This window comes from Danio aesculapii, chromosome 13, assembly GCF_903798145.1.
Source record: "Danio aesculapii chromosome 13, fDanAes4.1, whole genome shotgun sequence".
In the NCBI taxonomy this organism is placed as follows: domain Eukaryota; kingdom Metazoa; phylum Chordata; class Actinopteri; order Cypriniformes; family Danionidae; genus Danio; species Danio aesculapii.
Window position 1 is genome coordinate 39030229 of NC_079447.1, and position 16322 is coordinate 39046550.

General features: G+C 34.4%; 1 protein-coding gene across 2 annotated transcripts in view; it reads right to left on the reverse strand.

Moving 5' to 3' along the window:
* Window positions 1-2420: 2420 nt before the first annotated feature.
* The window catches only part of marchf8 (membrane-associated ring finger (C3HC4) 8), a 223674-nt gene continuing 209772 nt past the window's right edge, over window positions 2421-16322 (reverse strand). For both annotated transcript variants that reach the window (XM_056470851.1, XM_056470852.1), the window contains one exon: window positions 2421-6307. In XM_056470851.1, the coding sequence (XP_056326826.1) occupies window positions 6003-6307 (305 nt within the window). In that variant the 3' untranslated portion in view covers window positions 2421-6002. The remainder of the gene's footprint in view (window positions 6308-16322) is intronic.

A 16322-nucleotide genomic window follows, 5' to 3' on the forward strand; every position in this document is an offset into this window, starting at 1 on the left:
TAATAATTTTAATAATTTTGTCTTCAAGTGTCTTGACGTTTCTCTGGACCTCTTCTATGAACCTTGATCTTTTAGTTAATATTTTCAATTGATTCAGGTCATTGTCTGGGCAATTCTAGCAGCTTTATTTTCTTTTCTGAAACCAATTGTGTGTTCTTGGCTGTGTTTGGGGTCATTGTTTTCCTGAAATGTCCACCCTGGTTTCATATTCATGTAGGTGTTGGGACTTAAGTAGCTAATATTCATTTACACTGATGAGGGGCAGGGTTTCTGAAAAACTTCTGAGAGATTTCAGCTGCTGTCTGGACTTTCCACACATTTTTCCACCTTCCTTCATGTGTTCAATACTTTTTTTTCCTGTCATTTCCTTTGATCACACATTACTTAATTTCTAAACGAATTAGATTTAGAATTAGAATTTCTATGTATATATAGATTACTTTGGTTGTTACCAACAAAATGTCAAGTCAACTGCACCTTTAGAAATAATAGTGACCGGTTCAATACTTATTTTACACACTATAATGTCCCATAGATTTTAAATAGCTAAATATTACTTATTCCGCAACTCTTCATATTATTATCCATGCTTACACTTGATTGTTTTCGCAATGAACAGATTTATGCTTAAATAAATGCATTTTTTGCGGTGAAAATGGTTAATAATAAAGAATGTATTTATTTATATATTTGCAAAAAACCTGACAAATGTTCATTACATAAATTTTATTTACTTGTTAATGTTTAAATTTTGCAATCCAAATAGATGCGGTTTAAATTCACTGATTATTGTGTCCTTACAAAAAGTGAAGCTAAAGACATGGAGCTAATGGGATTATACAGAAGCAGCTTGAACCTTGTGACCCTGCGATCACTGAGAGTATTAAAGATGAAAATGAGAAAAGTGGTTTTAAACCATCAAGTGCAATACAGCTTTCTTTTTATTTTATTTTTATACATATTAGAATTTGCCCTGTTTCATTTTTACCATAATTTAAAGCAGTTGTTCCCAAAGTGGGGGTCGGGACTATTAAACTATTAGAATTACTGTATTTTAGCCATAATCTACAGAAAATAAAAATAGCATTTAATAGTTACATAAAATAACACCATGCAAATAAAAAGCCATCAGCCTTTCAATTGTTCTTCCATTGGATTGTGACCCCTGGGGTTATTATGCTAGATTAACGACACAGCAAAAAAGTTGCAGCAGATTGATTTTACAGCACAATGTTAAACTTTGATACCTTTACGGCACTTGTGTACATTAAAAACAAAGCCTACAACTGAACATAGAGGACGTTCTCCAAGTGGCGATCTCCAAAATTAAACCAGGAATAGACTTGTGCTGTAACTTGTGTTTGTGTGTGCACTGTTTGTGCTTATAGCCACCTATGAGGATAGTGGGGGTCGCGAGTCACTGGAATTGTTATTTTGGGGCTCCTGAGCCGAAAAGTACCCCACTAAAATGTCCTTTAGTGTACCAAAAGTTTATATTCCAGAAATCTTGTAAAATTTTGATTAAGAATCATTTGATAACTTACAAAAATATTGATTTTTTTTATTTTATTTTATTTTATTTTTTAAATCTTTATACTTTGCCACAATCTTTCAGATCACTACTGCACATTTGATTCATTTGTCAGCTAGATTTTTAGTCATTTAAAAAATTATTTAGCTACATCACTTACTCTTTTATATATTTGGACATTTCATTTTTTTAAATTCATTCATTCATTTTATTAAGTTGTCCCAAAAAACTGTTGATTCAGCTTATTTTAATTAAGCAGTTTAAACAATCTGCAAAAATCGTTTTTTTTTTTTTTGTATAGCATCTTGAAGGGGACGGGACATGTCAGATACTAGAGAGCATTTGATTGGTCAGAAGATTTGATAAGACACTGAAATATGAAGGTGAAAAAAAATGTTGATCCGTTTAGGTGAAGCTTTGGATGTTTATATCTTCGTAATTTTGTCAGTGTTTTGTAGCACACTAGACTAACATCTTCATATTAACACCCCCAAAAAGCTAAAGTTGGATTTCATAGGGCCTTTAAATTAGCTTTCTGCTAGACAGCATTTGATTGGTCAGAAGATTTTATTAGAAATGAAAATATGGAGGTGATGTCAATTATTATTTTTTTTAATCCATTTAGTTGAAGTTTTGGATGTTTATATCAGTGTACTTTTACATTTTGTCAGTGTTTTGTAGCACACTAGAATAACATCTTCACACTATTACCTAAAAAAAAAAAAAAAAAAAAAAAAAAAACCATTTAGATTGCAAGTGGCCTTTAAATTAACATCAGTAAATTGTACTTGTACCACTCTGGAAGGATCTGAACCTGCAGAACTTGAGCTCTCACGTCAGAGAAAACAAAGTGTGGTGTCAGTGAGGAGTAAACAGTTTAGACATCGGCTATACTTGAAGATTTCTTTTATTGCTCCACTCAGTCTCTCCTTAAAAACACAGCACAAATGTAGTCACTCATATCTCAGCCAAGAAACTAAAAATCAACCAGAATAAAGGTGGTAATACTGAGGGGGAGGGAAAACAAATAAAAGAGAGAAACATACATGAAATACAAAACTATTCATGTAAATTACAGCCTTTTCAGTTTCACAAAACCAGTATTTATCCACTGAGAAAGCCACAAAGTGAAATGCTGGATCGACTCCACTGATGGTTTCTATTTGACACAGTGTTTGTAAAAGGCCTGGACAACACATAAATATGAAACTGAGAGTTTAATGCAATTTTTCCTATGGGAAATATCTCTTTCCACATAACCAGGCAGCTTTCAGATCTTTAATCACCCGTTATTACAGTCAATTAAAAACAAAACATCTCATATACAACACAAGGCTGTTGACCAAAAAATAAAAATCTACATTTCCTTTATTTGGTTATTTTTTTTTTTTTTATCCTCAAAAATGCTTAGAGAAACTATTTACTACATAAGGAAAGTTACAAGAAATAAGAGGGAGATGCAAGAAACAGTCATGTTCTCCATGTTCAAGCCAATTCAGTAGTAAAGCACTGCAGTTTGACGACAAGCCATGAAACAAACAAGACTATTACTGCACTTTAAAATACATCCATCCAAATATGATGCAGTGCAATGCTTGAAATAAAGATAATTCTGGAAAACAAGCATCTGTTAAAGGAGCCAGCTCCTGTTGTTTTACAAATACGCTATCAAAAAAAAAAATTGGTTAAATATATATGCGCTAATTCTTAATAACTGCCATAAAACAGTCATTTCACTAGGCTAGGGGCAATTAAATTGATCTAGTAAGGATTATATGATGGCTGACGAACCATAAAATAGTTTTAGTCCACATATTATCCAATAAAATGGCTCATTCGGATGTTGTCAGAGTGGTCAGGGTCTCATTAAATGTGGTGCATACATTGAAAAACATAGTAGAGCATCTTTTTATTGGTCAAACGGCAAAAAGCCAGTCAGAATAGGTTAAAAAAAAAGATAAATGTGCATTGTCTGTGCAGTAGCTCTAGGTGGCAGAAGGATCCTGTACCTTTTGAACAAAGAAATATTCATTCACAATAGCGTTTGTAAGAAGCACAGTCTGCTTAAATGATCATTGCAACAGCAGGAATATCAATCATGGTCACTGAAAAGAGGAATATGTTAGAATGAAGGCCAAAACTAACATGGCTGTTTTCCAACATTTAAAGCCATCGAGACGCCAAACAATATATTTAATAAATACAAAACACCCATGGGAGATTAGATTGGTTTAAAAACCTAAGCAGAGCCTGGTAGTCATCTTGTTAACTAGCTCAAAGTCAACATTTCATCATTGCTAAAACCTTTATTCTTATGGTTTAAAATCAACTGCGAAAGTAAATGTAGGAATGCCAAAAGAAAACAGAAACATTAAGCTAAAATTGGACTGAAGGTAAATCTCGTTCACACACGCTCGCACGCACGCACACACAGAAATCATGACTGATTCATTGCAACGGTTGCTACACTGCAGTTCATTTCCCTCAGGGAGGAATTTGAATTCTTTACATTCGCAAACACACACACTTTTAAAGGGAAAGTACACCCCGAAATGAACATTTTACACACTCTCAGGTCTCAGATGTGAATTATTTTTTTCCCCTTCTGTATAACATTTATGAAGATTTATTTAGGTTGTTTGCTTTAACTCTCTTGTATGAATAATAAAATGCTCATAAATCATTAAAAAAAACATGCCAAACAAAACGAAGCCATTATTAAAGGGTGAGTTCACCCTAAAATGAAAATGACATCATTTATACATCAACCTTCATGATTTTCTTTCTTCTGTTAAAAACAAGAGGAGATAATTTGAAGAATGCTGGTTGCTGGCACTCACGTGCTCGACAGAAATGACAGTGATTGGCCGAGAAGGTCATCATTTCACCGAACTCACTGTTTACTAAGTGTAACCAAAGATACAAGGACACTGGAGCGTTTTGAAGCCAAGTTTCATCAGCGAATCACTCGTATCTCAGTTTATAGACAAACTAGCTGATCGACGTGACTTTGAAATGCTCCAGTGTCCCTGTATATGTGGTTACACTCAGTAAACAGCGGTGAGTTTGGTGAACCGATGACCTTGACGGCAAATCACAGTAATTTCTGTTGAGCACATGAACACAACGGCAAATCAGCGCCATTTAAGAATGTGCTCTACAGCGCTCTAATGTTATCAGGAAATGGACGTTTTTAAAACATTGATTGATTGATACTGAATTCCAGTATCGTGACAACCCTACTTTGAGGTCTTACGAAGCAAAACAACTAAAAGAGTAAAAAAAATGTACATATGTAAAGTTTAGATACAAAAACCTCTAAATGGCGTCCAAAATTTTCCTCTAAAATGAGTATTTTTATCAAGCTCCTGTGTATGTTCAATAATATCACTTTTGTGGCAAAGAATAAGTTCTTTTCCTGGTCTTTAAAATGAAATACCTCAACATAAACAACGGAGGCTGAGAAAAATTTTCCTTTTCGATAAAAATTTCAGATGGCACGGAGAGGTTTTTACATCTGAATTCTTCATATATTGTTTAACAAAGGGTTGTCTGTACAGTTCTTAAAGTGACAGTAGCTGCTACCGCATTTTCAGCCCAAAACACATCTTCTTAACTGTTAGGAAGAATAAAGTGACTTACATTTTGTTTGGCCTGAGAGTGAGTACATTTTTTGGGGAGAACGATCCCTTTTACAAGGCCCGATTTACTAAAGTCTCTCACTAAAGCGTTAAAAGTCTTCAGCAAATGCAAAAATCAGCAGCATAGCCAGTGAGAACTCACCGTATGGTATCATTTTTGCATTTTTTTCCCGCACTTTAGTAAAAAAGCCCTCGACAGGATAAATATCGTAATTAGATAATCCAGATTACTTCGCAATCACCTGATATAAAAACAAAAGCCTAGCTCGTGTCAAATTTCACAACGACTAAAATTCAAAAAAACATACTTTGTCTCCTAAACAAGTGGAATGATACATAACAGTACATAAACGTTCCCTCTTCGCTCCTTCAGATTCCTTTTTCTGTTTTGTTCCATCCGAGGATTTTCAGGGAGATACAAATGCTCCTATAAAACGCTCGCAAAACTTCAAGTTTGTCTTCTCCATGTAGAAAGGAAATGAATACGTTATTAAAACAGGGCTCTTTCGTAGAACAGGGAAATCAAAAAGTGCTTATATGCATCGACTCCATCAGAACCAGCGCACAAACACGGCTCGAACGGTGGATTTCAACTCTTGTACGACAGCAGTACAATGGCAGTAGTTGGAATGATCCAAGATCTAGCGCACACTGATTCGTTATGGTTAGCCAACAACTTACAGGAACGGGTCAGACAAACGAACGAAGAGGAAAAAAGAACATCGAAACAACGAAAGGAGTTTTAGACGGTGGCCGGTGCAGTGTGACATTCAGATGCCCGGCAGGTCCTATATAGAGTACTTTTGGAGGGCGGGGGGGTGGCTGAGCCGTCACACGTGAAGGATCTCCATACTGTAATCCTCTGTCTCTGTGTACTGGGAAGAGTTTGTGTCCGACTGCGCAGGTACAAGAGCCTCTTTGTTCTCCAGGTTGGGCTCCAGAAGAGAGGGCTTATCAAAAACTTTGATTTTACAGGTCTCTGGGCGGTTCTGCACGTATATTACTCTGTTGTAGGCCTTGAGTCTCCTCCACAACTGGATGTAGACCTTGCATTGCACGTACATGAACACCAGTCCGCCTGTGAAGCCGATGGCCACCACCACCAGCTTGGTCCAAAAAGGCCATTCCAATATCCCTGTATGATAAAACCAAAGGGAGAGAATACACCACTGTGAGTATGTCACACACACAGTTCATTTATCACTGTAACACTGGACTGATATTTGTTTACATTCCAAACATAAGGGTCAATGACAGTTATTTTTAATGGAATCATTCAAAATATTTAAAGTATTTCAATCTAATGACTAAAAGATTTTCAGTAAAAACTAAAAACTGTTTTTATTATTAATATATATTATATCATATATATATATATATATATATATATATATAAATATATATATATATATATATATATATATATATATATATATATATATATATATATTTATATATATATATATTTATATATATTTATATATTATGAAGTAATGGGAAAAACAAGTAAAAAATAATTATAATAATAATTTAATAATTAATAATTTCTATGAATAAAATAATAGTATTATTATGATTAAATATAGAATTAAAGTACTGTTTAATTAGTTAAAGGTAATGAAAATAGATCAAATTTGAATATACACCTTCTGACTAAAATGTAAGTTTTCAACATTTTAAACACCATGAAAAACATTACATACGTTTTATATAAAATTATTAAAAGGAAAAATATTGTCATTAAAAGTAAAAACAAAAAAAGAAGATATTTTGAAAAATGTTAGAAACCTTTTTTTTTAAATAGGCTTTACAAGTGCCCTGGAGTTAAACAGTTAAGTTTTATCATTTTTTTAATCCATTCAGTAGATAAAAGGGTCTGGCGGTAGCACTTTTAGCTTAGCTCGGCATAAAACAATGTATCGGATTAATCAATAGCATCTAGATGTTTTCAAAAATGTTAGAAACCTGTAACCACTGACTGCCATAGTAAAGAAAAATGGTTACATGTTTCCAACATTTTTCAAAACAGCATATTTTGAGAAAAATTAACTCAAACAGGTTTGTGACAAGTGAAGGAGTAAACGTTTTGAGTGAACTATCCCTTGAGTTGCATTTCAAACATTAATTATTAACTGTTAACAATTACAGTTCAAACTGTTAAAAACAATTAAAACATGAGCAAAAATGGAATCAATTTGAATATACACCTTAATTTTTTCATCTATAAATTTGATCCGATTTTTACCCACATTTGAAGTGGTGTTAGTTTCAAACCCCTACGTTTAATAATAACATTTAATTTAATAAAAAATTGTCATTGACCCATATGCAGTGATCCTTAAGTATTAAAGAGCGATGCTTGCATTGCCCTACAGCAATAACACATTACAGTAAGTCTATGTGCATACAAAGTGATTCAGGAAAACAGCACAAGGTCTAAAATATACATCAAGCACAACAAAGGGGAGCTGGGGTGCAAAAAAACAGGCATCTGGAGTCCTGAAATCCCACTCAAGCCTCTACAGAGCCAGCAATGGACATAGGGCTATGCTTCTGAATGCAAATACAGCATCTTCACCCTTGACCATTTGACCAAAATCATTAGAAACGGCTGAGAAAGTCAGACCAGTGGCAAAGACGTTTTAGGTGTCTCTATCCATCTTCGTTGGAAATAAACTCAGCCAACCTTTGAGTTGTTTACAGTTGCTTTCCTATGTGGAATAGAGTGTTTCGAAATGTCAGGAAAGATCAAGTGTGAGTGAATTGCCATGTGCTACAGCGAGTCTCTAAATGCTACGGTCTGTTCAAGCACAAGGCCTTAGACATTGAATACTGTACTGCTTTCAGAGCCTCCGTAAGCCAAGCCGGGATGCAGCTTTAGTCCACCTGACATGATTATCAGAGGCAGAGGGCAGAGAATGAGGTTAGTGCTGCACAGACGGGACAGGCTATTCACACTTCTTCTCCTTTAACCTGTTAAACTGGTTTGCAAATCAAAAGATTCATTCGCTATTTAATCTGATCTGACTTGTTTATGAGTCAGCAACTCACTGATTCAAATAACCTGGCTAGAGTGAGTCCTTAGTTAAAGATTCACCAATTGAAATGATCAGAACAGATGTATAGATAACAGTTCACCGGGTGTTTTCCACTTGGGGCTGGGCAATATATTGAAATTCAATCATGATTAAGAAAAAGCTGCAATTGTCGTGTACGTCATCTTCTAGTTAAAGAAACACTCCACTTTTTTTTTTTGGAAAATAGGCTTATTTTACAAGTCCCATAAATTAAACAGTTGAGTTTTACCATTTTTTATCCATTCAGTAGATCTCCAGGTTTCTTAGCATAAATCATTGAATCGGATTAGACCATTAGCATCTAGCTCAAATATTTCAATAAAGAGTTTAGATAATTTTCATATTTAAAGCTTGACTATTATGTAGTTACACTGTGTCCTAAGACTTTGTCCTTTACTTTCTTCATTGTCCACAAGTGGAAATTTATCTTTGGCACCACACAACCACATAAAAGTTCACATCACAGAAAACAGGCAACACAAATACATTGAATATCATCATATATATCAAATTCAAAACTCAATTAAACCCTATTCATACTTAAAACCCAGTAATTCTAGTGGCGATTGACACAAAGAACATTGGATACACATTTTTCCTTACTTGAGGTTGCCTAAAACGTCTTTTTGACAGCAAAAAATGAAAAAACTAATGAATGGCAGCAATCTTCAATAATGACATGTGCTTTCTGTTTAATTCACATTAAATACATTTCATCTAATTAAACCAATGAAAAATGACAAGCTGCTACTTTGGCAAGGAAATATATTCTCAATCCAATATAAAAATCAAGAACTTCGCTGTCTAACCCTGGCTGTAGCAGGCAATGGTATTATGCAGCACCTGAAAATAGTCCACAGCTAACTTGGTAATAGTTCTGCATTATATATTTAATATATACAGTTGAAATCACAAACTATTAAACCCCCTTAGATTTTTTTTTTCTTTTTTAAATATTTCCCAAATTATGTTTAACAAAGCAAGGACATTTTCACAGTATGTCTGATGATATTTTTTCTTCAGGGGAAAGTTTTATTTGTTTTATTTCGGCTAGAATAAAAGCAGTTTTTAATTAAAAAAAAAAAAAAAAAAAAAAACATTTTAAAGTCAAAATTATTAGCCCCTTTAAGCTATATTTTTTGATAGTCTACAGAACAAACCATCATTATACAATAACTTGCCTAATTACCCCATCCTGCCTAGTTAACCTAATTAACCTAGTTAAGCCTTTAAATGTCACTTTAAGCTGTATAGAAGTGTCTTGAAAAATATCTAGTGAAATATTATTTACTGTCATCATGACAAAGATAACATAAATCAGTTATGTGTTAAAATCTGCTCTCCGTTAAACAGAAATTGGGGAAAAATAAATAAACAGGCGGCTAATAATTCAGGGGGGCTAATAATTCTAACTTCGACTGTATATTTAATATATTTACGCCTGCTGCAACAACAAAATTCCTTGATTATTACGCCAAAATGAGTATAGCTCCTAGTCATATCAACCTAAAATAACCTTTATAGAAGAACTTTCTATTTTACATCAGTCTTAGTACATAATGGAACTACAAAGGAGTCAAGCTTTAAATAGGAAAACTATCCAAACTTTTTTTGAATTATTGGAGGTAGATGCTAATAGTCTAACCCAATTCAGTGATTTATGCTAAGCTAAGCTAAAAGTGCTGAAGGACACTTTTAATGGACCTGAAGATTGGCTAAAACTCAACTGCTTAACTCTAGTGAACTTTTACAATGAGCCCTTTCCCCATAAAGTGTGTCTTTAATTGTTCACCAATTCAAATTCAATCAGTTCATTGATTTAAATGAATTGGTCAGAGAGAGACTTCAGCTAACACTTCACTGATTCAAAAGATACTCGAGCGAGTCTCCAGTTACATATTTTAAAAATCATAAGTCGGACTCAAAATCAGCAGGATCCTATGAGCTTTATTGCCCACAACCGTTTACAGCAATTACTAATGGAGAATTTTAGGTTATATTATTATTATATATCATATTTAGGTCATTATTGTCAGTTGATTGTAAAGTAGATCTGCTGTTATGGGACAAGCTGTTTCATAAGCCCAATGTATGGAGTGATTCAATGCAGACTTGCATTATCAACAACTATACATTGAAGGAATGCAACCATCACAGTTTTTAGATAATACCATTTCAAACTAATTTTGGCCATTCTTAAACATGTTTTGCTGTGATGTACTGATGGTTGTCAGCACACGTTTACGTTATATACATTTTGTTTTCAGTCATTTTTAAATATGAAGCCTTAAGCCTGGTTTATACTTCTGCGTCGAAGGATTGGCATGACCCAAGCCTCATGCCTTGCCTGTTGCCGTGCATTTATACTTTTGTGTGCCGTTTGTGTTGCTTTGCAATAACACTTCTGAACAGTGTTGGCGGATTGGTAATGTCAAAGTTTCATAACCTCAAAATTATCGTATTTGGAGGAAAATTATCATACACAAGTCAAACGGAGAGTATAAAGATAGTATCTAGACAAATAGCATTTTCACATAATGTGCAAATTACCACAATACCTAAAGAATTATTATTTTGGATAAATGCGTGTTGCTAGATGTTGAGGGATTCATTTTGCGGTACAAATTGGATGCTGTCATGGACCGCAACAGTGCTGGTTGGCTTGAAAGCAGTGCAAACTCCTGAATTTTTAACATACTCTGAGGTGTGCACAAGCACATTCAGAGTATCTATAATGAGTAGATTTCGTGGTTTTGTTTTGAAGAAACTTAAAATTAACATTAAATTGAAAATTAACATGGTGCATTTGAAAGGGGAAAAATGAGAACATCCAGGGCAAACTCCCATGTCCTTCTCATCTTTCTTTTCAGCACAATTTTTTTTTACTTTATTGCTTAAACAATCAACCTCAACCTGAAAACTACTGACCTAAGCACGGTTGCGCGGCAGGAATGTTAACTCGTGAGAGAGCTTGTCTCCAAGTTGATTGGCTGAGAAGTAGTAATGTAAGATGAGATAGTAAACGTACGTACAAAACAACAAAAGATGCAGCTAGATCAATAAGAATAGAAGCCCTAAGATTATAATGAAATTAATTTTATATTCTATAAAATTCTGAAATTAATCTCACATTATAGGATTTTTTTCATTATTAATCGTACATCATACAGAGGTCGAAATTATTGTACAAATACGATAATTATCGTATGTCTTGCAACGCAGCGTCTGAAACGCTAGCTGGTAGTAGATTTTTATGTTCCTCTGTGTCGAGTTTCTTCACTTGTCTTTTTATGCTACCTTAATGTACAAGTTTTATGTGAAGCTGCTTTGACAAAATAAAGGTGTTATACAAATAAAGGTGAATTGAATTGAAACAAGTAGTTAAAACTTGCTCAGAGGCAGGAACTGTCGGACGTGCAACAACTTCAATCATAAGGTAAACACAAAACAAAAGTTTTTATCTAAAGCTCGTTCACAGGACTCCACACTTGCTCCACAGGTTCGCGCAGCTCTCACCCCTGCCCACACTCGTCAGCAATACCAAGCTGACCAATCACAGAGCTTGCAATATGCGTCGTTGCAACGTGTAGTTACATTTTTGGAGGTGCGCATCAGCGTCAGCCATGGCGAGGGCTATGCAACTACACAAAGGCTGCACCGGAGCATACGCGTACACTTGATGCAGAAGTATAAATCAGCCTTTGGGCTAAACTTTTATTATTTCACTTAATTCACTTGTTTGCACACATAAATACCCATTAATTATAATTAAGTATAAATAAAACATCATCTTGCCAAATAAATAAACATTAATCCATGAATACTAATACTAAAGTGCAAAATAATATATAAAATCAAATACATTTGTGCTTTAACTTCAGTAATGCCTCCAAATTCAGGTAATCTGCAGCACATAACCTTTCCCTGAGTAATATTGTACTATAATATCAGTACTTTTACTTCATTTGTGTACTTCATCCACCTGATACAGGTGGCCTTTTGAAAATCAATATCTTGCTTATTACAGTCTATCTAATTATATACAAAAAGCCAGATAGATTGGTCCATCTCATTCATTACATCGACAACCACACGTCTGCCTGAGAGACATCAGTAGAGTAGTTTGATACAGATTTGTCAGTTTTCAATTCGATAAATACACACCACAGCCCATTAAAATGCAGCGCTGCCTCTTTGTTCCACACATTACCTTCACAGTCATGTACAACCGCTTTTCCTTTAATCTTTTGTGCCTGAATATATACAGAAAATAGATTTAGACAGGAGGAAAAGAAAAAAAGTGCTCAGGCTGTGATAAGTGGCCATCAAGCCTGAAATTGCCTTTGTCCGGCATGTTCACTACTGACAGTATGGGGCACAGCGCTTTCACAACGCATTCTGGCTGTGAAGAATTATTGCCTTTATTCAAGCTGCAACTAGCATTCAGACCTTCAAAAAAAAAAGATAGAGGGAAGAGTTAGGAGGAAAAAATGGTAAATGTAAAAGCGTTTACCTGGTATTCTCCCCGCTGCATGGTTAAAAAGAGTTTGTTACTATTTCTACATTGGCAAAAGGTGAAGCCACTGATAGGGGTGAAGGATCAGGGGGGTAGGAGAGTGGGAATCATGTTTTAAAGTGGTTGGTTGGATCAATTAGACTCTTATGAATGGATGAGGAATGGACAATCAGTTGTGTGTGTGCCTGTGTGTGTGTGTGTGCATGCACTGTGCTGGACTCTGCTCAAGCTTTACCATGCAGGATGAAGAGAAGTCAATGGTGTGGCCATGGAAACAGTGATCAAAGATCTCCCTCAAAGCTACACTTCTTCTACAATGAGGCGCGTGTGAATGGGCTCTTAATGTTGGGAGCAAATCAGTAAAGTGCCTGCTGTCAGAGCGGGTCGAGGTCAGCACTAAAAGGGGATGGTGCGTTTTATTCAAGCGCACATACCCTGCTTGATCCGTTATGGAAATAAAATCCAATGGCGTAATTTTCTCCGAATGCATCCGCTCCACAGCTTGCTAATGGTATCGATTTGAGTTTGAGAGATGATCTGTGGGTAAATCAAGTCTAGCAATGGGGGTGCTAGTCTGCTAGTCATCGTTTATTATTGTTCTATAAACTAAAATTCTATTTTGTTGTTGTTTAAAGACTTTTAATAATGCACAGTTGTGTAGAAAGTCAATACTCACAGTTAGGATTTTCATTAAATATACTTTAAATTTAGGTTTGTTTTTTTACTAAACACTATTGTAAACCTCCGGAATACTTCTAATATATTGCATGAGTCCTATTTGAAAGGTGTTTTTTATTTAACTTTATTTTATTTAACTATCATAAACTACCATTATATGGCAACCCAGGCTCTTTGGAAATATCATCGCCTTGGAATTATAAGGTTCTATCTGCGTTCTGAATGATTTTGAGATATTGAGCCTCAAAGTTTTTGCATTCCATATAGCAAACAATATGTGTGTAACAATTCTCTTTCATACATTAACATGACAGAGACCCTAAACGCACTATAAATGTAAATGATCAAAATTCTCTTAAATTTGCAAATTGGGGTAAGTAAAACAGGGCAAATGCAGATAGAACCTTCTAATTCTGAATAGTCATTTTCCGCTTGGAATTATAAGGTTCCATCTGGCAGATCATTAATTCAAGCATTACTTTTCAAGAAATACAATCAAAAAATATATAATTTGGTGTTGTTACAATATGTTGATGCTTGAGAAAGTAATTTTTTTTGGTTTCTATAACATGTATTTAATGTTTTAGGATGAATATTTTTTCATATTCAAATGAAGCATACAAGGCTGTGCTAAAGATTTAATCCAGTGCAGCTATTAAGTTTATGTAATCAATATGGTAATATTTAATTAATTTTATGCTTTATATGAAGTATTTTATTTATTGAATTAGATCTCAACTATATAATATTTGCCTTTCAAAGCTAAATATCAAATTTAAAGGCTTTAAAAAGAAAACAGACAATCAGCAAATGAGTTTAATAAACACTGAAAAATGTTTCACTGTCTATATGTACACAAATAAAAATTTCACATTTAATATATTACCTTTTTAAATAACTTTTTCAACAAATGTAAAATTTAACATTTCATCTCAATGTCAAAAAATGCTTTTCAGTTACAGGTTTCTTCTCAATTTTGTGTGATGCAGCATTATTTAGTTGACTCTGATTTTGTGTTTCTTTCTGGTCTTTCCTGCAGTTAATGAAGCAATCAGGTGAAATGACAAAGAAATCTGATCCTGATTGCTCCTTGTGCGTGCATTAAAATGCTGATTGGCTCACAGAAAGAACCTTATAGAGCGACTTTGTAGATAAAGCCTTTTTTGTTTTTTGAATAAAAAAACAAAAAAATAACAATGTAAATAAGTTGTCATTTAATAAGAATATGTGAATAACTCAATTGACAAATTTCAGATAGAACCTTATAATTCTAAGGTGACAATATGTGCCTCAGCCTACATTTTAGCAAAACATTAAAATTTGTTGCTCTGGGAACATTTTGCTGCACGTTTCAGATGACAAATCCACTAGAGGGCACTGTGCACAATTTTGCAAATTATAAATGTGTTACTTATGTTTTGTTGTACGTTTCAGATGCACACTTGTAGATGTGTAGAGAAGGCGGGGCATGTCAGATCACCTAGCGAACCACTGACCTAATTAATTCTCTAAACCCAAGCAATGGTGTTTTTTAATCAAACATGAAAAGAAAAAAATGCACTGCGACTACGGCTGGGTGATTTGGCCTACAATAAAAATCTCGATTAATATAATATTTTAACTCGATTACGATTAATGAACGATTATTTTATTTTTTTTGCTCTCATAGTTCACCAACAGGTTTTGTACAGTAAACATGCTCACATATTGCATGTGAGAAATTTCTGAATAAAGGGTGCATTGCTTAATTTTAAAATAATTGAAGCAAGCACACTCTACATCTACTATCTATGATTATTTATTGAACATTAAAGTTGAACAACTGAAATTAAAACACACATTGCCCAAAACAAAGTCTTTTTTTTTTCTTATAAAAAAAGTGAAAATAAATAACTTAATATGAAAAACACTGAAAGAATTGATTAAGTAGACAATAAGCAGAAATTCTTCTAAATAAAATAACTTTTGTATATTCTGTCAATAATATTTTAAACAGTGCATTTCTTGCATCATCTGTAAACAAATATTTTAATATAAATAATTTTAATGTGAAATATTTTGTCTCAAAATGCTCTGGTGCAGCTTCCAATCATTGTTAATGTAGTGCAAAGTAATGCCGCAGTCAAACTAGAGTTTGTGCGTGCAAAATTCTGTCGCACAGCGCTGCGAAAAGGGGCAGAATTAAAAAAGCGAGTGACTGGTCCATGTTTTTAATTTCTGTCCAAAGAGGTCATGTTTTGATCTTCGATTGGTCTCATGCAGTCAAGTGATGCGATTTTGCAAGTCAGAGTTCACCAAGCTTGAACTTTCCAACGCAGCGAACTGCAAAACTTGCCGCACAAGCTTGCATTTCCCATCTGACACATTCGTGCGTGTATAAATGGAAGTCTATAGCGAGAAAAGTGCAGTATGACTGCAGCTTTAGGCTCAAGAATGGGCCCATCTTCAAGAACTGGTGCACGTGCAACAACTTTAATCAAAAGGTAAACACAAAACAAAAGTTTCCATATGGAGCTCCTCCACGGACCTCAACACTTGTAAACACTCACTCTAATGGCCTCTCCCGCGACTCGCTCGGCCCACACTCTTCACCGCTACCTAACCGACCAATCACAGAGCCTATTCAATTTCAAATCATAGACAGTGTTACGTTTTTGGGGGTATTTATTTGGTGTTGCACAAAGAGCTGCACAACAATAATCCTTTATTCATCAATAACATGTCCCATGTCATTAGTGTGAAAAGGAACAAAAATTGTTGGCGTCATACTGTCCCCATAGTGTTCATTATATCTTAAAATTGCAGTCAAATGTATGTTTAAATATGTTTTTGAAGTTTCACAAAAAACTATGGGCTGAAGCACATTTTCCAATGAGCAT